A 14,877-nucleotide genomic window follows, 5' to 3' on the forward strand; every position below is an offset into this window, starting at 1 on the left:
CTCCTGGCCTGTAAAAATTCACTGTTAGTCTAATAGGGGTTCATTTATATATGACTACCTTTCTCTTGTTTTTAGAATTCTTTGTCTTTGTCTTTTTTTTATTATTATTATTCTTTTGAGACAGAGTCTTGCTTGCTCACTGCAACCTCTGCCTCCCAGGTTCAAGTGATTCTCGTTCCTCAGCCTCCCGAATAGCTGGGACAACAGACGCGCACCACCACATCCAGCTAATTTTTGTATTTTTAGTAGAGACAGGGTTTTGCCACGTTGGTCATACTGGTCTTGAACTCCTGACCTCAGTGATCTGCCCACCTTGCCCTCTCAGAGTGCTGAGATTACAGGCGTGAGCCACTGTGCCCAACCTGTTTTTGACTTTTGACAGTTTGACTATAATGTGCTGGGGGATAAGACCTTTTTTAGTTATATCTCTTTTGGGATCTTTTAGCTATCTGGATCTCTAAATTTCTTGCTAGTCTTGGGAAGTTTTCATGTATTATTTTATCAAATAGTTTTTTTTATGCCATTAAACTTTTCTTCACCTTCTGAGATACTCAGCATTTGAATATTTTGTCACTTTATGGTGTCTCATGTCAACGTTGTCTTTCGACATTTCTTCTTCCTCTTTCTATTCTTCCTCCTCTTCTTCTTCCTCTTCTTCTTTCTTCTGCTTCTGCTTCTTTTCTTCTTTTTATTCGTCTAACTGGGTTATTTTGAAAGACCTGTCTTTAACTTCTGAAACTCTTCCATTTGATCTAATCTATTGATGATTCTGATTATATTTTTCATTTCATTCATTGACTTCTTTAGTTCCAGGACTTATTTTTTGTGACATCTCTCTCTTTGTGAATTTCTCATTTATATTTTAAATTGTTTTTCTGATTTCTTTGTATTTAATCTGTGTTCTTTGTTACTTCACTTAGCTTCTCTTATATCATGATTTTGAATTTTTTTCAGGTATTTCATAAATTGTTTTTTTTTTGTTAAAATCTGTGGTTGGAGAATTATTGTCTTCCTTTGAAGGTGCCATATTTCCTTTTTCATGTTTATGTTCTTTTAACTGATATATGTGCACCAGATGTAATAGTTTCTTCTTGTGATTTTTTGGATTGACTTTCATAGGGGAAGACATTTTCCTGTCGGTGTATTCATAAAGTTGGCGGGGAAGGGCACTTGGATTTTGATTCTGGATACATGCAGTAGTGTAGCCTCTGTATAATTTCTTCAACTCTACACACTGTCAGTGGTGTCTGATTTCCTCATTGACTTAGGCCACAGAATTATTAGAGGAAGCTGTGGTGAGATTTTTCTGGGAATGGGATGCCAGGTTGGCCAGTCTTTGGGCCCCACTTGTGGCAATTGCATGCTAAGTGTGCCTGTTCTTGAGTCTCTAGTTAGCGTGCTTAGGCTCTGGTGTTGACAGATCCAGGTCAGCCAATTCTTGGTCTTCCTGGCAACTTGCTCATGTTTTAGTTGTGTTAGTGGCAGACCAGGTGAGTAAGTCCTTGGGCCGCTATAAGGTGTATGTGGTGTGGGTGATGATAATCATGGTGGTGGGACAAACAGCCCTCAGATTTCCAGGTAGCACTTGGCGATAGTGGTGGCTTTGACAGGTTGGGTTGGACAGTCCCTAGGACCCTGGGTGGCGTGTGTGAGTGGGTGCTGGCACTGGTGGTAACAGCAAGCTAGGTAAGCTCATCCTCAAGCCGGCATCTCTGTATTCCTTCCCAGGGCAATCTGCAGGTCTCTGGATGGTAGATTGGGCACTGGTGGTGGGTTTTCTGGGCCTGTTGTTAGACTCAGGTGGTATGCATACATGTCTGGAGCAAGATGTTCCCCAGGCCCTCAGGTGATGTGCTTGGGCACTAGGGGTTAGTGCTAGGTAGGGCAGGTCTCTTCTTAAGTCCTTAGAGTGGTTTACATGGGTACAGGCTATGGTGGATGGGGCAGGAGAAGCCCCAGGACTCTAGAAGGAATACTAGGGCCCTGTGGTGGCAGGGGATGTGGGGCTGTTATTAAGCCCCCGATGTTGTATGAGTGTGCACCTGGGGTGACTGATGGAGTGAGCCAATTCCTGGGGCCTCGAGCATCATGCTTGGGTTTGGCAGATGCAGGGGTGTGTGGAAGGGATGGTGCCAGGCTAGGTGGGCCTGTCCTCAAGCCCCTGATGGTACATGGGTGTAGGCTGTAGTGAACAGGGCAGGGTGATCCCCAGGGCTTGAGCAGCGTGCCTGGGTGGCAGTGACAGCAGAGGCAGTGGGTGGGGAAAGCCTGTCCTCAGGAGCATGCAAGTGTGAGGTGGCTCAGCTGCAAGGGGGAGGCAGTATCTATCTGTGGTAGATGCCTGAGGCAGGCAGATTTCAGGCTCTTTGACCCTTGGCAGTGGCAGTTGGTGGGGAGAACCTGTCTTCAGGGCATGCACAAGTGTGTGGCTGCCCTGTCACTGGGAAGGAGCTATAAGTGATAGCAGTTCCAGGCTGGCAGTTTTCTGGCTCTTGGGAGCACATGCTTTGGCACCCTTTGTACCAGGGGTAGTCTTCCTGGTGTGCTACAACACCTTTTCCCTAGTGTGCAGGGCACTGTGGGCTAGAGTACTGGGGACTCTGCTGATCCACAGGGTTTAACTGGTGTCTTACTGTTGCACTCATCCAGGTGGACATGGGAAAATGTCAGTGGGTGCTCTGAATGCTTCAGACTTTGGCTACCAGAGTTGGGGGTAAAAAAACTCTTGTGTATGCCCTGAAAAATATAAAAGATATAAAGTCTTGGGAACTCTATGGTCCCATCTATCACTTGAGAAACTTGAAAATTTATCCTGGCCAGTGTAGGGCAAGCTTATATACCCCTTCTAACTGCCACAGGTTGTGCTCTCTTGAAAGTGCCACCTCTGGCCTGGAGGCCAGCCAACTCAGGCCATTACAACAACTCAGAACAAGCCTGCTCCAAAGGAGGAGAAAACAACAGCTAATTCCACCATTGCAATATCCTGGCTCTCCAGAGGTCCTGAGTGACAAATTCCACGTTGACAACTTCACTGTTGCATAAGCAGCATTCGAGAAAACTAGTGCACTAAACAAAACTACAACCAAGGACTCCCACAGAGTCCATGTCACTCCCCTGCCATCTCCACTGGAACAGGTGCTGTTATCCATGCCTGGGAGACATGAAAATGTATCACATCATCACATCACATCACAGGACCTTTTGCAGACATTCTCTAGCACCAACCTGGAGCCTGATAGCCTCACTGGATGGCTAGACCCAGAAGGACAATAACAATCACTGCAGTCCAGCTCACAGGAAGCCCCATCTGTAGGAGGACAGGGAGAGCATCACATCAAGGTATCACCCCGTGGGACAAAAGAATCTTAGCAGCAGCCCATGAGTACCAGATCTTTCCACTGAAACAGTCCACCCAAATGAGAAGGAACCAGAAAAGTAATTTTAGTACTATGATAAAACAAGTTTCTGTAACATCCCCAGAAGACCACACTAGCTCTCCAGCAATGGATCCAAACCAAGAAGAAATCTCTGAATTGCCAGATAAAGAATTCAGAAGGTTGATTATTATGCTACTTTAGGGGAGGTACTGGAGAAAGGAGAACACCAACTTAAGGAAATTAAAAAAAAAAAAAAGAAACAACAACAACAACAACAAAAAAAGCAGGATATGGATGAAAAGGTCTCTAGAGAAATAGATGGCATAATGAAAAGACAATCACAACTTCAGTAAGTGAAAGACATCCTTAGAGAAATACAAAATGCACTAGAAAGTTTCAACAATAGACTCAAACAAGTAGAAGAAAGAACTTGAGTTTGAAGATAAGGCTTTTGAATTAACCCAATCCAGCAAAGACAAAGAAAAACTAATTAATAAATAATAAATGAACAAAGAATTTGGGATTATGTTAAATAACCAAATGTAAGAATAATCAGTGTTCCTGAAGAAGAAGAGAAATCTAAAAGTGTGGAAAATTATTTGAGGGAATAGTTGAAAATAACTTACCTAGTCTTCTAGAGATCTAGATATTCAAATATAAGAAGCTTAAAGAACACCCAGGAAATTCATTGCAAAAAGATAGTCACTTAGGCACATAGTCATCAAGTTAACTAAAGTTAAGACCAAAGAAAGAATTCTAAGAACTGTGAGACAAAAGCATCAGGTAACTTACAAAGGAGAACCTACAATATTAACGACCGATTTCTCAGCAGAAACCCTACAAGCAGAAGGGATTGGGATCCTATCTTTAGCCTCCTTAAACAAAATAATTATCCACAAAGAATTTTGTATCCAGTGAAACTAAGCTTCATAATGAGACATAAAGTATTTTTCAGACAAACATATGCTGAGAGAATTCACCACTACCAAGTCAGCATTACAAGAAATGATATAAGGAGTTTGAAATTTTGAAATTAAAACCTCAAAATACACCAAAAAAGACTTCCTTAAAGTGTAAATCTCACAGGGTTTGTACAACACTAACACAAAGAAAAAAAAATACCAAGATATCCAGGCAACAACTAACATGGTGAATAGAAAAGTACTTCACATGTCAGTACTAACATTGAGTGTAAGTGGCCTAAATGCTCCACTTAAAAGATATGGAATGTCAGAATGAATAAAAATCCACCAACCAAGTATCTGTTGTCTTTAAGAGACTAACATAACACATAAGAACTCACATAAGGTGAAGAGATGGAAAAAGATTTTTCATGCAAATGGAAACCAAAAGCAAGCAGGAGTAGCTATTCTTATACAAAACAGACTTTAAAGCAAAAACAGTTAAAAAAAGACAAAGAGGGACATTATATAATGATAAAAGGATAAGTCCAACAGGAAAATATCACAATCCTAAATATACATGCACCTAACACAGGAGCTCCTAAATTTAAAAAACAATTACTACTACACCTAAGAAATGAGCTAGATGGCAACACAATAATAGTAAAGGATTTCAGTACTCCACTGACAACATTAGAGAGGTCATGAAGACAGAAAATCAACAAAGAAACAATGGGCTTAAACTGTACCCTACAACAAAAGGACCTAACAGATATTTACAGAATATTGTACCCAACAACTGCAGAATATACATTCTTTTCATCAGTACATGGAACATTCACCAAGACACACCTTTAGATAGGCTACAAAACAAGTCTCAATAAATTTAAGAAAATAGAAATTATATTACATACTTTTTCAGATCACAGTGGGATAAAATTGGAAGTCAACTCCAAAAGGAACCCTTAAAACTGCACAAATACATGGAAATTAAATAATCTGCTTCTATAGGATCTTTGGGTCAACAATGAAATCAAGATGGAAATCTAAGCATTCTTTGAACTGAACAATAATAATGACATAACCTATGAAAACCTCTGGCGTATAGAAAAGTGGTGCTAAGAGGAAAGTTAATAGCATTAAATGCCTAAATCAAAAATTCTGGAAGTGCACAAATAGACAATCTAACGTCACACTTCAAGGAACAAGAGAAACAAGAACAAAACAAACCCAAACCCAGCAGAAGAAAAGAAATACAAAGATCAGAGCAGTACTAAATGAAATGGAAAGAAATAGAAAAAAAACAGTACAAAAGATAAATGAAACAAAAAGGTTGTTCTTTGAAAAGATAAAATTGATAGACTATTAGCAATATTAATAAAAGAATAGAAAAGACCCAAATAAGCTGAATTGGAAACAAAATAGGAGATATTACAACTGATACCACAGAAATACAAAATATTATTCAAGGCAACTATGATCACCTTTACACATACAAATTAGCTAACCTACAGGGAGATTGATAAATGATAAATTCCTAGATATATACAACCCTCCTAGATTAAACCAGGAAGAAATAGAAACTCTGAGCAGACCAAAGAAGACAAGTAGTGAAACTGAAACAGCAATTTTAAGTATTGCTAACAAAAGAAAAAGTTTGGGACCAGATGGATTCACAGCTGAATTTTATCAACCATTCAAAGAAGAACTGGTACCAATTTTACTGAAACCATTCCAAAGGATAAAGAGGGAATCCTCCCTAAATCATTCTGTGAAGCCAGTATCTCCCTAATACCAGAACCAGGAAAAAACATAACAAAAAAAGAAAACTAGAGACCAATATTTCTGATGAACATAGCTGCAGAAATCCTCAACGGATTGCTAGATAACTGAATCCAACAGCATATCCAAAAGATACCATCAAGTGGTTTTCATACTAGGGGTGCAGGGATGGTTTAACATACATAAATCAATAAATATATACAACATAAACAGAATTAAAAACAAAAAATGATCATTTCAATAGATGCAGAAAAAGCACTTGACAAAATCTAGAATGCCTTTATGATTAAAACCCTCAGCGGAATCAGCATAAAAGGGTTATACCTTAAGATAATAAAAGCCATCCATGACAGACCCACAGCCAACATTATACTGAATGAGGGAAAGTTGAAAGCATTCCCTGTGAGAACTGAATCAAGACAAGGATGCCCACTTTCACAACTTCTATTTAACATGGTACTGGAAGTCCTAGCCAGAGGATTCAGACAAGAGAAGGAAATAAAGGGCATCCAAATTGATAAAGAGGAAGTCAAACTGTTGCTGTTCACCAACTACATGATCATCTACCTAGGAAACCTTAAGGACCCATCCAAAAATCTAGATCTGATAAATGAATTCAGCAAAGTTTGAGGGTACAAAATCAATGTACACAACTCAGTAGCACTGCTATACATCAACAGTGACTAAGCTGAGAATCAAATCAAGAACTTAACCCCTTTTACAACAGCTGGGAAAAATAAAATAGGAATATACCTAACTAAGGAGGTGAACAATCTCTATAAGGAAAACTACAAAACACCTCTTAAAGAACTCATAAATGACACAAATAAAAACACATCCCATGATCATGGATGGGTAGAATCAATATTGTGAAAATGATCATACTGCCAAAAGCAACTATAAATTCAGTGCATTTCCCATAAAAACACCACTAACCATTCTTAGAAGAACTAGTTTAAAAAATCATAAAATTCATATGGAACCCAAAAAAAAACCATATTGCGCTAAAGCAAGACTAAGCAAAAAAAAAACAACAAAAAAAACCAAATCTGGAGATATCACATTATCCAACTTCAAACAAGACTACAAAGCTATAGTTACCAAAATAACATGGTACTGGTATAAAAATAGGCATGTAGACAGAACAGAATAGAGAACCCAGAAATACAGCCAAATACTTAAAGTCAACTGATCTTCAACAAAGCAAACGAAAACAAAGTGGGGAAAGAACACTCTATTCAACAAATGGTGCTGGGATAATTGGCAAGCCACATGTAGAAGATGAAACTGGATCCTCATCTCTCACCTTATACGAAAATCAACTCAAGATGGATCAAAGACTTTAAGACCTGAAGCCATAGAAATTCTGGAAGACAACATTGGAAAAACTCTTCTATACATTGGCTTAGGCAAAGAGTTGATGACCAAGAACCAAAAGAAAATGCAACAAAACCAAAAATAAACAAATGGGACCTAATTAAACTAAAAATATGCACAGCAAAAGAAATAGACAACCCAGAAGGTGGGAGAAAAATCTTCCTACACTATGCACCTGCAAGTAGTAATATCCAGAATCTATAAGGAGCTCAAATCGGCAAGAAAAAAAAATCCCATCAAAAAATGGGCTAAGGACATGAATAGACAATTTGCAAAAGAAGATATACAAATGGCTGAAATACATATGAAAAAATGCTCAGTCTCACTAAAGATCAGGGAAATGCAAATCGAAAGCACAATGCAATGACCACCTTACTCCTACAAAAATGGCCATAATTAAAAAGTGATAAAATAATAGATGTTGGCATGGATGTCGTGAAAAGGGGATACTTTTACACTACTGGTGGGTTTGTAAACTAGTACAACCACTATGGAAAACAGCATGGAGACTCCTTAAAGAACTAAAACTGGAACTACCATTTGATCCAGCAATTCCACTACTAGGTATCTACCCAGAGATAAATAAGATATATGAAAAAGACACTTGCATGTGCATGTTTATAGCAGCACAATTCACAACTGCAAAAATATGGAACCAGCCTAAATGCCCATCATCCAACAAGTGGATTAAGAAAATGTGTATGCGCGTGCGTGCGCGCGCACACACACACACACACACACACACACACACACATACATACACACATCGTGGAATACTACTCAGCCATAAAAAGGAAATTATGGCATTCACAGCAACCCGGATAGAGTTGGAGACCATTATTCTAAGTGAAGTAACTTAGGAATGGAAAACCAAACACTGTATGTTCTCACTTAAAAGTGGGAGCTAAGCTATGAGGACACAAAGGCATAAGATTGATATAATGGACCGGGCATGGTGGCTCATACCTATAATTCCAGCACTTTGAAAGGCCGAGGTGGGGGGATCACCTGATGTTAGGGGTGAGTAGTTCGAGACCAGCTTGGCCAACGTGGTGAAACCCTGTCTCTACTAAAAATGCAAAAGTGAACTGGATATGGTGACACACACCTGTAATCCCAGCTACTCAGGAGGCTGAGGCAGGAAAATTGCTTGAACCCAGTAGGTGGAGGTTGTAGTGGGCCAAGATCATGCTACTGTACTCCAGCCCGGGATGAAAAGAGCAAAATTCCATCTCAAAAAAAAAAAAAAAAAAAAATTGAGAAAATGGATTCTGGGGACTTGGTGGGAGGGGTGGGGGATGGGAGGGGGGAAAAAAGACTACACATTGGGTACAGTGTACACTGCTCAGTGATGGATGCACCAAAATCTCAGAAATCACCACTGAATAAATTATTCATGTAAGCAAACACCACCTGTTCTCCAAAAACTATTGAAAGGATAATAAATAAAATAACGATTTACATTTATAATATGCTTAATATCTTATAAAAAGCATTTACCTCTTTTTTATGTAGAGTAATAGATATTTTTCTCATGTTGATGGTGTATATTAGTGCATACTATAGATGATACCTTTTGGTATAGCAAAATAGCATCATTCTGTCTAAAACACTAATAAGGCCCTCATTGAGAAACAACATAGGATCATGAGCTGTGAACATTCATGGGTAAAACATTAATCTCTTTAACAACAAGCTGAGTTCTTTTATCTCTATCACCAATACATGGCCTAGTACCTGGAACAGAGTAGGTGATCATCAAATATTTGCTAAATGACTTAAAAATAGACTGGAAATCAGGGTTTTAGCAATCTGTGTTTGTTTGTTTGTTTCTGATTTTTTTTGATATCTCCAACTTCTGGAACAACCCACTTCCAAATAAATTTGTAGATAGTCACCGACTATAAAATAGGAAACATCTTGATTTATTATTATTTTCCATTATAGTTTTGATTCTTGTACGCAAATTGGACTTAACCTAGAATTATTATTTTTGCATTAGAATAGAACTTACAAGCTATCTAATTCATCAAATTGGTTTTTATATAATTCACCTTAGCTCTTGGTTTTATTACTTATGTACACGTTTGTGTTTACATTGCTCTTCCTTGGGAACTTTATAATTGTTTTTTATCCATATTAGATTGAAAAATATGTTATAATGGTCTCATAACTATTTGATTTTATGTGTTAACACTGGTGATAAGTTTTCTCTACACAGTCTTCAAAATATCTTTCTCTGGTTAAATGGAACAGCAGCGACATACAGTGGTTGTCTAGTTTATATTTTAGATTTTATTACAGAAGATATACTATAGGTTGGTCATGTTTTAATTAAACCACACGCTAACATTTTATGTTGTAATAAACTGACCATAGAGTATTTTTATACCCAATAAGTCATTAGAAGAGCACATTAGACAAATTTTCACCCAAAGCAATATTATTTATTTAAATATAAAAATAAAAATAGAATCTAGGTAAATGTTAGTAGCAACTAAATGTGTCCTCTAAGAATTTAAAGGAAGTGTTTCTAAATACAAATTATTCATGCTTTTTTTTGATAAATATGTTTTTGTTTGTCCCAAAGTCCAGGAAATAGGAATTTACTTAATAAACGACCTGCTATAATTATGGATGAAGATTGTAGAAGCATGGATGAAAGAAGACAGTCAGACTACATTACTGAAAAACACTCAATACAGCATATTTGGGGGGAAAATGGAAAAGAAGTTTCACATTTTCTTGAAGATGTGAACCAGTCTATTCCTAACCTTCTATCAGAGCATTGTGACTCTCTTGTTAGTCAAAATATGATCAATTTATTAAACATAGATCAGCAAAGGATAAAAAAAACATTTAACAAATGTGATTCTGATAGTTTGGGAGATATTTGTGTAGTCACTAGTTCTGATAAAAACCATTTCAGTGACAGATACATTAGAAACATTTTTACAGTTCCAGAGTTGACTTTTAGTAATTCAACTCTGAATAAAACAAGTTATCCAGAACAATGTCAGCCAAACAAGAAGTATCAGAAAGAGTACAACAATAATGAAAGAAATGATCTTAATACATCTATTGAGAAAGATTACTACCCAACCAGCTCTGAAAGAAAAGGTTGGTATTGTACCTGGAAAATCCAATAACCTATTCTTTTTTTACTTTCATCTTTACTATACATATTTGTACATTTATACATACACACGTCTCATATTTGTATGTGTGTTTATGTGTTTGGAGGAAAACAAAACCAAAAATAGAATGGCTTTCTATTATATAACATTGCAGACCAGTGATTTTCCTCTGTATGTGTCATGGTAATATGCTTCAAATTAAAAAATGAAAATAGACTATGCTAAGTTTTTAACTTCGTGCATACTTTTATTTTTTAAGGAAAACTTGAAAATGATTACAAAGAGAAGACGTCACAGAAAAGCATTCAGAAATATCCAGTGAACTCTATGTAAGTTTTTAGGTAAATCTGGGGAATACAAATCAAGATCTAGTATGATGCATGATGAAGGTTGAATTGATGCAAAGTGAGGTAGGGGTATTGCCATCTGAGGGTGGGCAGGCAACCTGGTCTCCAAGGAGCCATACCAGAAGTCACAATCTTGATAATATCACCCCAGTTGAGAGTGTGGTGCTCATATTTGCCAGCTCCCAAATACCTTCTTATCTAATAGTATTGATTAGATTTGAGGAAATTGACTCAATGTGTCCAAGAAACTCATATCCACCAGAATGTCAATTGATTAAGAAATAGGTAACATGCATAGGAAGCCTTATTGACATGAAAAAGCATGTTTTCTTACTTTCATACAGCTCTCAATGGGAAGGCTGCTTGCTGGCTTGGTATAGAAGTGCTACAGGGAGTGATAGAATTCAGATGTTAGTGGCATAAGCATATCAGCAAATTATAGGACAGTGTACATTCTAGGAATAGAGTACTCTCCTCATTGCCAACATTTTCCTCTCACAGACTCCATGTTTTCTCTCTGTTCAAGATTACAATCTCGTCTACCCATACATTGAAAACAATTATGTTCCACCAGATTTTTCTTTCTCCTCTTGCAGCTGGTATACAAAATGTTCTGAATTTAAGGTGATTTTTACACTCATCCATTATGTGTTGATATTAAATTTATTCCTTGGAGTTTGAGAACTGTCTTCCAGGCTTTTCTGAATAATGGCCTGCAATTATAAGTAACTAAAAAAAAGTTTATTTTAGCTAGTAGTTTCTGAATAGTCCTAACTTTCTTGGTAATAATTGCAGTTTAGCCAAATCTTTCTGATTGGAAATCATGAACTAGAATAAATTTATATTCTGGAAGTGATTTCTTGTGGAATTATTAAAAATATTGATTGATTAAAAAGATGCAGTTTTAACAGAATTGGCATATAAAATTAAAACACAGACTTATGAAACATTTTATTAAAGCAATTTAGAACATGGTTCTCAAGCCTGATTGAAGGTCAAGATTACTTCAGGGAGTGATTTTAAACTATAGAATACAAGATTGACCTCTACATAATAAGTGGGCTCCTTGGCATGAAGCTTATGAATCTTTACTTTTAAAAAAGCTTCCCATACAATTCTGATCTGAAGCCAAGTTTGGGAACTATAATTTAGAACAGTAATTCCCAGAGGGAATACAGCAAACTTTAATACTGCGTATTTATAATCCTTAGGGGAAATACACCTTCGGAAGAAATGCACTCTAAGCAGTCATGGGACTTTGGACTTAATGAGGTAAAAGCACAGTTCTCACATTTTCTTCTCAATTAAGTCAGTTTATGTTACCATATCATATTTCTGTATTTACAGGTCCACTTTGATTTAAGGTTAACATTTATTCATAAATTTTTTAGATGGACTATTTTTCTTATGCTTTTTTTTATTCTGAGGAAATTATAACTTAGATCTAGAAACAAGAACACATATTCAGAGACTGTTATATGCTTTGAGACAAACCAATCCTGAGGACATTTTAAATACTTTTTTTAAAAAAGTATTACAAAACTACTTCTGTATTACTTCATTCTTGCATTACTATAAAGAAATACCTGAGACTGGGTAATTTATAAAGAAAAGAGATTTAGTTGGCTCATGGTTCTGCAGGTTGTACAGGAAGCATGATGCTGACATCTGATTGATTTCTGGGAGGCCTCAGCGAACTTGTAATTATAGCAGAGGGCAAAGGGGGAACAAGGAGTCTCACATGGCAGGAGCAGGAGCAAGAGAGAGTGAGTAGGGAGATGCCACAGACTTCTAAATGCCCAGATTATGGGAGAATGAACTCACTATTGTGAGGACAGCACCAAGTAGGATGATGCTAAAACATTGAGGAGAAATCACTGCCCCCCCCATGATCCAATCATCCCCCACCAAGCCCCACCTCCAACACTCAGGATTACAATTTTATATGAGATTTGGCAGGGATATAGATCCAAACTGTATCATTCCACCCCAGCCCTTCAAATCTCATGTTCTTCTCACATTGTAAAATATAATCATGCATTTCCAACAGTCCTTCCAAGGCTTAACTCATTCCAGCATTAACTCAAAATCAAAGTCTCCTCTGAGACAAGGCAAGTCCCTTCCATCTATGAGTCTGTAAAATAAAAAAAAAAAAAAAAAAAAAGGAGTTACTTCTAAGATTCAATGGGGGTGCAGTCATTGGATAAATATTTCCATTCCAAAAGAGAGAAATAGGCCAAAAGAAAGGGGCTACTGGCCCTGTGCTAGTCTGAAACCCAACAGGGCAGTCATAAATCTTAAAGCTTCAGATAATCTCCTTTGACTCTGTATCTCACATCCAGACACATTGGTATAAGAGGTGGATTCCAAAAGCCTTGGGCAGCCCCACCTCTATGGCTTTGAAGGTTCAGCCCCTGCAGCTGCTTTCATGGGCTGGTGCTGAGTGCCTGTGGCTTTTCCTGGAGATAGGTGCAAGCCGTCGGTATATCTACCACTCTGGGGTCGGGAGGATGGTGGCCCTCTTCTCATGGCTCCACTAGGCAATGCTTCAGTGGGGACTCTGGGTGGGGGCCCCAATCCCTCATTGCCTCTCCACATTGCTCTAGTAGAGGTTCTCCATGACAGTTCCTCCTGTGCAACAGACTTCTGCCTGAACATCTAGGCTTTACCATACATCCTGTGAAATCTAGATGAAGTCTCTCAAGCCTTAACTCTTACACTCTGTGTACCCATAGGCTTAATTACCACATGGTAGCCACCAATGGTTATAGCATGCATCCTCTGAAGCAGCAGACTGAGCTGTACCTGGGCCTATTTAAGTCATGGCTCAAGCTGGAGTGGCTGGGATACAGGAATTAGTGTTCTGAGGCTGCACAGAGCAGCAGGGCCCTGAGCTGGGTCCAGGAAACCATTCTTGCCTCCTAGGCCTTCAGGCCTGTGATAGGAGGGGCTGCCATGAAGATCTCTGAAATGCCTTTGGGGCCTTCTCCCTGTTGTCTTGGCTATTAGCACTTAGCTTCTTTTAACTTGTGCAAATTTCTGCAGCCTGCTTGAATTCCTTCCTGGAAAATGGGCTTTTATATTCTACCACATGGCCAGGCTGCAAATTTTCCAGACTTTTATTCTCTGCTTCCCTTTTAAATATAAATTCCAGTTTTATATCATTTCTTTGCTTACACATAGGAACATAGGCTGTTCATATGAAGCAATTGGTCCATATCTTGAATGCTTTGCTGCTTAGAAATTTCTTCTGCCAGATATCCTAAATCATCACCTTCAAGTTCATAGTTCCACAGATTCTGAGGGCAGGGGCACAATGCTGCCAAGTTCTTTGGTAACACATAACAAAAGTGGCCTTTGCTCCATTTCTCAATAAGTTCCTTATTCCTATCTGAGACTTCCTCAGCCTGAACTTTGTTATCAATATCACTATCAGCATTTTCAGCATTTTTGGTCATAGTCTTTCAGCCACCAGTCTCTAGGAAGTTCCAAACTTCCCCTTATCTTCCTATCTTCTTCTGAGCTGGCCACATTCTTCCAACTTCTACCCATTACCCAGTTCCAAAATTGCTTCCACATTTTCATATATCTTTATATCGAAATGCCACTCCTGGCACCAATTTTCTGTATTACTCTGTTCTCACATTGCTATAAAGAAATACCTGAGACTGGGTAATTAATAAAGAAAAGAGTTTTAATTGGCTTACAGTTTCATATGCTGTATGGGAAGCATGATTCTGGCATCTGATTGGCTTCTGGAGAAGCCTCAGAAAAATTACAATTATGGTGGAAGGTGAAGGGAGAGTCAGGCATCTCAAACAGTAAGGGCAGGAACAAGAGAGAGTGAGACAGGAGGTGCCACACACTTTTATCAAACCAGATCTCATGAGAACAAACTTCACTATTGTAAGGGCAGTACAAAGGGCATGGTATGAAACCATTCAGGAGAAACTAC

At 38.1% G+C, this 14,877-nt stretch overlaps 1 protein-coding gene across 1 annotated transcript in view; it reads left to right on the forward strand.

The window, feature by feature from the left end:
• CUNH12orf40 (chromosome unknown C12orf40 homolog) overlaps positions 1–14,877 on the forward strand; it is an 87,903-nt gene that overhangs the window by 46,327 nt on the left and 26,699 nt on the right. The window contains exons 8-10 of the mRNA XM_032248331.1: positions 10,029–10,558; positions 10,835–10,904; positions 12,134–12,194. Coding sequence (XP_032104222.1) covers positions 10,029–10,558; positions 10,835–10,904; positions 12,134–12,194 — 661 coding nt within the window. The remainder of the gene's footprint in view (positions 1–10,028; positions 10,559–10,834; positions 10,905–12,133; positions 12,195–14,877) is intronic.

Source organism: Sapajus apella, unplaced genomic scaffold (genome assembly GCF_009761245.1).
Source record: "Sapajus apella isolate SASKATOON/1434 unplaced genomic scaffold, GSC_monkey_1.0 scaffold66, whole genome shotgun sequence".
NCBI classification, from domain to species: domain Eukaryota; kingdom Metazoa; phylum Chordata; class Mammalia; order Primates; family Cebidae; genus Sapajus; species Sapajus apella.